The sequence below is a fragment of the Quercus suber genome, unplaced genomic scaffold (genome assembly GCF_002906115.3).
Source record: "Quercus suber isolate HL8 unplaced genomic scaffold, Cork oak 2.0 scaffold_438, whole genome shotgun sequence".
Lineage (NCBI taxonomy): Eukaryota > Viridiplantae > Streptophyta > Magnoliopsida > Fagales > Fagaceae > Quercus > Quercus suber.
In genome coordinates, this window is record NW_027069889.1 from 324,808 (window position 1) to 333,980 (window position 9,173).

At 34.1% G+C, this 9,173-nt stretch overlaps 1 protein-coding gene across 1 annotated transcript; it reads left to right on the forward strand.

Moving 5' to 3' along the window:
* Positions 1-7,025: 7,025 nt before the first annotated feature.
* Positions 7,026-7,904, forward strand: LOC136062669 (uncharacterized). Its single transcript, XM_065762010.1, has one exon. It carries the CDS (start codon positions 7,026-7,028, stop codon positions 7,902-7,904), a length of 879 nt encoding a protein of 292 aa, XP_065618082.1.
* Positions 7,905-9,173: the final 1,269 nt, after the last annotated feature.

Below are 9,173 nucleotides of genomic sequence, written 5' to 3' on the forward strand. Positions count from 1 at the left end.
TTTTTTTTTTTTTTTTCTATTTTCAGTCATGTCTTATAAGTAGCATACACTCATTGTAATAGAGGATTCATTGAATAAAAATCAGAAAAGGTGAGGCTTTGCTCTTCTTTTGATTCTTCAAGAACTGTGAACTTATTAGGAATTCTTTCTTGTGGCGTTCAAACTTTATACCTTTGGTTCATGATTCTATTATAATTATTGGGCCAAGGTGTTACACTTATACCTTTGGTTCGCGTTTGATTATAAACGTTGGGCCAGGGCTTCTATCAAAAATCTGAATTTTAGTTTTCTTAGGCAAGTATTCCAATATTTTTGTTGGGTCTCAAAGCATGTCAATTGAGGTTCGCATCATTTGTTGTTGCCGATTTTGACTGAATTGACCGGCACCTGATATGTGATCCGTCTAGTTCGATCCAACTCCTCCACCAGTCAGAGGACAAGTCTAAAAATATTCCACCCAATTTGGTCAGGTCAGTAGCAGGTTGGGCACAATCTGACCCGAATCTACCCATGGACACCCTTAATTTGAATGATGATATAAATAACAAGATGTGGAATATTTTCAGTTTTCACATTTTGTAATTTGCCCTGTAGTTCACACTTTGTAATTTGTAGTTTGTACGTGTACCATCACTTTTCAGTTTTCATAATTCTCAAAACCTACTGCTACGGGTTGTTACTATGCATAAATCTTTTATGCTTTGAAGTCTGAACAAATGTACTTGGCCAACAATTAGAATGTAAGTATGACCATGTAACTCTATGCCACCAACTATCTTCTTTTGTTTAGATTTTCTTTTTTTTCTTTTTCTTTTTTTGTCGTGTACAGTGTGAGTGTGTGACACTGTTTCTTCTTTGAATTTTGACTATTTTGTTGCTTTAGGTTTTAGCTGACCTTAACTTTATTGACAAATATAAATTAATTTGTTTGTTTCTTCTAATACTGTTGCTTATGAAACATTGATTTTGAATTATAATGGTGAGTTTAATTTAGGCATATGCCTTTTTTTTTTCTTTTTTCTTTTTAATTTACATATTCAAGCTATGATTTCTCAAACTTAATTATATATATATATATATATAGATATAATTTTTAAAATTTTTTTATTTGACCCTACAGTTCGACTGATGACCCATTGGTTGAACCAGTGACCCAGCTTATAGATGTTGGAAAACCTGGTTTTGTATCTCATACAAAACACACAGTGGAAGCAATAACCACGGATCTACTTCAATCACTGCAAGATAACATATAACCATGAATTCTAGAATAAAGAATAGGAAGCATACCTTGATGCAGTGAAATTCAAAACCAAACTTGAGAATACTTGGGAAAATTTTTAATCTTCACTCCAATTCCACTTGATGCCCAAGAAGTGTGGTCTCTCAATCAGTTTCCAATGAGAGAATAAAAGAGTGTCCTACACTCACATACATCATTGCATTCTTTATGTGATCTAAATGAAAACCACACTCACATAATTCTGTATGTTTCTCTCCTTATATATAACTGATTATCTAATTGGGCTAGCCTTTTGGGCTATTCCAATTGGGCTCTAATATGTGGCTTGGAGTGGGACCAAAAGGGACCAATAAGACACTAGCTCCAATGGGCCTTGGGCTTTTCTGTCAACCCTTGACAAGTCCAAAGTTACCATTAACTATATTTAATACCACTATATAAATATAGTTGCACTCTAGGTCTTATTAATAAATTATATCCCAAGACTTTATTATACATGCAACTCCTTCATTAAAATATTCGTAGTAATACAAAGTCATGAATGTAGACTGCCACTTTGAAAATTATTACATCTTAATCCTTGAGTACCCGGTTTAATCTTTTATGTTATTCATCATATATTTATGAAATCCAATTCCATAAATATATACTTTAGTAACTACTTACTAAAGTGGTTAGGCCCAACACTCTGAATAACCAAACCCATTAAACTTATCTCAAGGGAATATTTTATATCTCCGTTAAGAGATTATGAATTCCATCTTGAGAATATATGTTCCATCAACATTAAATGCGGCTGCCCAACATACTGACATTTTGATCATGTCTTATAGATCTCACTCCTGATATATCAAAGTAACCTACAACTCATGATCAGGTCCATTATTCTCTTAGGATTTAGAGTTGATGTAAATAGAAGTCGTGAGATTTATTATTCATTTGACAGTCGTTAGAAGAATAATAAATCTCATAGCGGTCTAGTTCAATATGTCTTAACTCTTAAAACATATCAACATATCAACTAGAAGTCTCCACTTCCATGATCAAGACAAATCATCTTAGTTGATATATTATAGTTTTCACAAATGAAATGCCCAATTTCGTCACCGACTACAAACTAAAATTATGAGTTTACAAAGAACTTGTGATTTATATCTTTCTGTGACTTTTCATATAAATCACATACTATGCATCTCATGGACTAAGATAATATCCCATTAATTCATTAATAAATAATCTCATATAATTAAACAATTTAATTATTTATGACATACCAATAAATTGGATTTTAGGGCATAAACCCCAACAATAGAACGGGTCAACATCCGGTCTGGGTTTAATAACTTCTGTAATACCTGTAAAAGAAAAAAAAAATCTTTAACACTTGGAACTTTTGTAAATTTACTGTTGGGTTGATAATTACATTTAACATTTTATATATGAGACATATGAGTTAAAAAATAAAATAAAAAAGTAAATTACAGAATTGGTCCCTATTCCTTTAACAGCAGTGGTAGGGAATAAAAAATCTTAAAATTAAAGAACAACTCACTTATGGGCCCCCTAGGATTTTAACAAAAAAGATTAAGCAAATTTCACTCTTAAAATCTTAAAGTTGGTTAAGAGAAAACCCAAAACAAAATAGCATTAGCCCTTTCTTTAGGCCATAATTTATTTTACAAATTCCAAAATAAATAGCCCAAATCCCTTCTAAATAGGAATCATAAGACTCCTTCAGACCCCAAATAAACAGAAGAAAAAATCCCTAACTTAACAGCCCTATACTTCCAAAATATAAATTTTGAGTTAAAAAAAAAAAAAAAAAAAAAATTCCCTTACTTTGTTGGCTGCAGTTGTGCAATTACAACTCTTTGATCGGTGATCTATCGACGCCGTTGAAGACCTAACTTGCCACTCTAACTCCCTTGTGGTATCTCTCTTTCCACTCTCTTTCTCTCTGTTGTTCAGTAACTTCATTCAGTTTGTGTTTGACATTTCAATTCCTTGTTTTGATAGAGTAAAAGAAGTAGCTTATAGATAAAGCAGACTAAAAGTAGTTTAATGTTTTTCATAGAGTAAAAGGGGTTTATCTCTATATATTAAGAATATTCAGAAATCTAGTTATGACTTTTTCGACTTTCAAAAATACCCCAACCTTTTTTCACATGGTAGAAACATAAAAATTGAGGTAAAAAAGTGATTTATTGTAAATTGACACAATAAATGAACACATCTACAAAGAAATAGATGATATACATTTTAATTTAAGTTTTCAGAATGTGGAAGCAACCACACACCTTACAATAAAATAAATGTTAATAGGTTAGATATTTATTGGTTATCTCTCTGCATACCAAGCTTAATTTTTCTGATAGGCCTTGGGCTTTATGTTGGGTTCTGATCACATGTGCAGACGTGGTCGCCTGGGCCCAACTCACCCATAATAGCCCCCCACGATCCTATTTCTGCGGAGTGGAGATAGGATTGGGGTTCTGTTATCCCACGGTCAGTCACATGTTTCTACCCCGTCCAAGAGAAGTGACAATTTTGCCACGGGAAGGCCAACAGTCTGCTTTTTAATGACTTGGGCGAGACAACTCTTTTTCTTTAAATACGTAGCAGTGCCTGAAGAATCAGACGGCCCATGCAAACTGACGCTTCATTCACCTAGGTGCACGTGAAGTGAAATGATGGTACGCATTAATTGCAGTTGGGCAGTTACCATTAATGACCCTTGTGCCTACAAATACCACCCAAAGTCTACGTTCTCATCTTCTTTAGTTTCTATTAAGTTCTAAACATTTACTACCTCCTGTTCCCGAGCCCTTAATCACTACGAGAAGTCACTCTATAAGTCTTCTTCCCCTCGACTAACTCCTTGTAACTTAGTTAGGTTCATCAATATGCCTTTTGCTTACCTTTTGAAGACTAGGGAAAAAATAGAATCCTTCAAAGTTAAATATAATATCCCTCGTGACATTGAAATTTCATACTATCATGAGGCTAATATAGAAGACCAGAGGCTCCCCCACATAGTGTTTTTCCCTTTAATGTTCGTACTTGAGGGCGGGGTTAGGTTCCTGATAACGCCTTAAAATGTATACTTATTATATATTTATGTGGGTGTTATTTCCTTATTACTATGCTTAATTTGTATAATTAAGCCATGATTTGCATTAGTCCCTATTATTTATTTTGCATAATTTCTTGAATAAGATGTCATTCATTGTGTGTAATTTTCTACTTTCAGGAAATCGTGTGAGAAAGATGAGTTTACAGGAATTTGTGAGAGAATGGAGGCCAAACTAGAATTAAAGTGGAGCTAAAGGACCATCCTTAAATGTCTAAGGAGGTGCAGCTGGAGTGCTTGGATCGTCTACCATGATTGGAAGCTTCAAATAAGGAAAGAAATCAAAGATGCAGAATCTGAAAAGGAAAAATCTGATTTGAGTACTGATCAGTATTTTGGGTGTAACTCTCTCCTCAAAAATCCAATTGACACAAGGCTAGATGGGTTGGAACCGTGGCTTAAATATCTACAACTTTCCAGTTTTGAGATTTGCAAAATTCTCAATTTTTGAACGCCGAAATTAACTCACAAATTACTGCTGTAAACCTGGACGGAAATTAAAATAGTATAAGTTTTATTTTCTTGGGACACTTAGACATTAGGGTTTTGAAGGAAGGCTGTGAGAAGGAATTTTGGAGAAAAACCTTGTATTTTTCTTTCTCTAATGGCAGCCTAAACTTTTTGCTAGGGCTAGGGGTTATGTTTCTTCTATACGGTATGAATAGTCAATGTGATTCTTTCTAGGATTTTATCAATGACATATTTGATTGTTCAATTAGATTTCTTTTGATGTATTAGTTTTTCCATACTTTCAATAAGTTCAATCATTTTTTTCTTATTGTTGAGATGAATTTCTAATAGTTTCAAATAGAAATCAGGTTTTAAAGTGAATGGGTTTTTCTGAAAACTTTTCTAACCGCATTATTAATCTAGGTTATCAAGCGTTCTTGAATTGTCTCAGTTCAACCGAATCATAAGTATTTAATTGTATAAAAACAATCAATTATGAAATATATAATTTCTTAGATCACAAAGAATTTCATATCAATATAGAGAAACACCCTAATGCCCTAGTATTTACATTATTGATTTAAATAATTTTTTATTATTATTCTTGTTAACAATCACGAAGCAAAAGTAGTTTTCTTCTTTACCCAAATTTTTGTTTAATTATATTGTCTTTGAATCTATCCTGCTCCTTGTGGATCAACCTCGGTACTCCGAGAATTATATTGCTACGATCTCCTATACTTGGGAGTGAGCAAGCAATTTTGGCGCCATTGCCGGGGAGCTGTTGCGTGTTCAGAGGCAATTTTTTTTTGGAGCAAAGCATAACTGGTGGAAATTCTTCTATTGGTAACTTCGTTCCATTTTTTTTTCCTTATTTTGTTTTTATTTTTCTGTTTGTTTTTATTTTGTTTTATTTGATTATGGATTCATTGTTGCATGAGCATTTGGGTTAGAAACGAGAGAGGCAGATTAGAAATTTTTGAAACTTACTTTGGTAATCTTTTTGACACACCTTCACCTTCACCTTTTTCATCAATCATGGGTGATGAAACACATAATAATCATGAGGAGAATATAAGAACTATGTATGAATTGTTTCATCCCACACAAAATTCTATTCCTTCATGCATCATGTTTCCACCTAATGCACCACATGTAGAATTGAAACAAGGTTTATTAGCAATACTTCCTGACTTTAGGGCACAAGAAAATGAAAATCCTTATGTCCATGTTAGAGATTTTGAAGAGGTAATTAGTAGTTTCTATGCACAAAATGTTATTGAGACTGCTAAGTTACGTTTCTTTCCTTTTTCTCTTAAGGATAAGGCAAGAAGTTGGCTTTACACCTTGAAACCTAGGTCTATAGGTAGTTGGGGGGAGATGGCCAAAGAGTTTTTTAAGAAACACTTTCCTCCCCACAAAGTCCAGCAAGTAAAAAGAAGGATAGCTAGTTTTGTCCAAGGAGAAAATGAGACCTTATACCAAGCTTGGGAAAGGTACAAAGATCTTTTCAATTTATGCCCAACTCATGGGTATGAAGATTGGAGATTAGTTAGCTATTTTTATGAAGGACTTACACCTAGGGACCAACAGTTTGTTCAACTCTCATGTGGAGTGGACTTTTAACAAAAAGAACCCGAAGATGCAATGGATTATCTTGATGAGATAGCTGAAAACTCTAACACATGGACTGGACCTAGCCCTATGGACTCCACTGATAGGACTAGAACTAACACTACCACTTCTAGTGGAAGTGTTTTCAAGTTGAGAGAAGATGATAACATGAGTGCAAAAATCAGCATGCTAACTAAAGAAATTGAGGCACTCAAAATGAAAGGAAGTAAGAGTGTTAGTGCTACCTTTAGAGAGGACCCAATGGATGTGTGTAAAATCTGTCATGAGATAAACCATGCTACAAATGAATGTGCATCACTTTCATCATTCTTAAATGTGCCAGAAAAACAAGTACATGCATTTAATTCATTTTGGCCAAATAATTCTTCATATTCTAACAATTATAACCCAAATATGTGAAACCATCCGTATTTGAGTTATAAGAGTGACAATGTGTTGAATCCTCCTGCTCCAAGGAATTTTAATTCGCCACATGCATCATCATCATCATCATCTAGAACTTCCTTGGAGGATGCACTTAGTACTTTCATTTAAAGGCAAAGTGAGCAAAATCAAAAGTTTGAATCCATGCTCACTAGGCTAGATGAAGAGGTAAGAGAGACCAAGAGTCATATAACTAGGCTTTCAAATTCATTGAGTGGGACAGAGAGAGGGAAGCTTCCTTCCCAAACTCAACCCAATCCCATCAATCAAAATCTTAAAATTGGCTCTAAGGATAAACATGAGGAAGTAAAAGTTGTGACAATTTTGAGGAGTGGTAAAGAGATTGATAAAAGTTCTCCTTTAGTAATTAAGAAATCTAAGGAGACCATAGTTGAAAAAGAGAAGGATGAAATTGAGCCACTAGGGCTTGATGACATTGAAAAATGCCCAATCCCTCCACCATTTCCACAAGCCTTAAAATTACCTAGGAAATTGGACACCACATCTAAGATATTAGAGCATTTGCATCAAGTCAAGATAAATTTGTCATTATTGCATGTTATCAAGAAAGTGCCTACATATGCCAAGGTAATTAAGGACCTATGCACCATCAAGAGAAAGCATCATGTAAAGAAGACTGCATTCCTAACAGAACAGGTAAGTGCAGTTATCCAACATAAGACCCCACCAAAGTATAAGGATCCAGGTTGTCCTACGATCTCTTGTACTATTGGAGATTACATCATAAAGCATGCATTGCTAGATCTTGGGGCAGGTGTTAATTTGATCCTTTTCAGTGTATATCAAAAACTTGGACTTGGTGAGTTGAAACCTACTTCAATAACTTTACAGTTGGCTGATCACTCTGTAAGGGAACCAAGAAGGATTGTTGAGGACGTGTTGGTGAAAATTGAACAATTTTATTATCCTGTTGATTTTATTGTTCTAGATTACCAACCTATTTTACATCCTAGTGTTCGTACCCCTATTATTTTGGATAGGCCTTTTTCTTGTCACAGCTAATGCTTTAATTAATTAAAGGAATGGAAGGATGCAACTCACTTTTGGTTCCATGACTTTGGAGCTAAACATATTTCATGTGGCTAAACAACCACATGAGGATGGTGACTGTGCTTATGTGAACATCGTTGGCACGGTGGTTCAAGAAGAGTTTAATAAGAATTGTTTTTCTGATCCTCTTGAAACTCTTCTTAATAATTCTGTTAGTTCTTATGATTTAGAATGTGATATTCATGTATCTAAAAATTTTTCTTTGTTGGATTCCTCACAGGTTTTGGAAGAACAACAGATGATGGCAATTAATAAAGGATGGAAGCCTTGCTTTGAGGAGCTACTAGAAAATGAAAAAAAGCTCGTGCATTCAAGTGAAGAGGCACCACAGCTAGAGCTTAAGCCGCTGCCCGGTGGTCTTAAATATGCATATTTAGGCCCAGATAAGTTAAAACCTAGGTGGGATGGTCCTTTCATTGTAAAGGAAGTGTTTAACCATGGAGCTGTAGTAGTTAAGGACCCTAGAGATGGCAAGATTTTGAAAATAAATGGACAAAAGTTAAAAACATTCTTAGGGGGAGTTATACTTGAGGAGGAGACTATGTCACTGGAGATCCTTACCTATTAGGATGCTACGTGAACTCTGAAAGAGCCTTATGAAGTTGTACCATATTTGTTTTAATTTTCTTTTCTTTTTGTTTTTTCTTTTTCTCTTTGCCTTTTGTTTTTGGTTTTTGTTTTGTTATTATGTTTATTTTGTGAGCTAACATTGCAGGTGTGAAAGAAATTTCAAAAAAAAAAAATTTAAATGCTTAAGGTAACTTCTTTCCTTTCTACTTGAATTTATTTTGGCTTTGATACATTGAGGACAATGCAATATTTTAGTTAGGGGGAGAGGTTTAAACTTTTTGCTACACCTTGCATGATTTTTCTTTCTTTCTTTTCAAAAAAAAAAAAAAAAACCTTGAATTTGAATTCAGAAGAGTTATAAGCTTTATTTTTATATCATTTGATGGAATGGATAATGCTGAGTTGGTTATACTATTTGTAATATTAAGACTCTTTCATGAAGAGTACAATTGGAAACTTTTGAGCACAATAGCCAGGTTAGCGGACGGTTGGATGTTGGATATGCATGGATCATGAACAAGCTAGATAAGCGCTGAAACTCAACCCATATGGAGAGTTCTTGAGCCTTACTTTTCTTTGTGAGAGTATATCTTTGTTTGAACTCTTAAATTTCTCTCATATGCTTCAGTTTTTGTAGAAGATCTCTATATT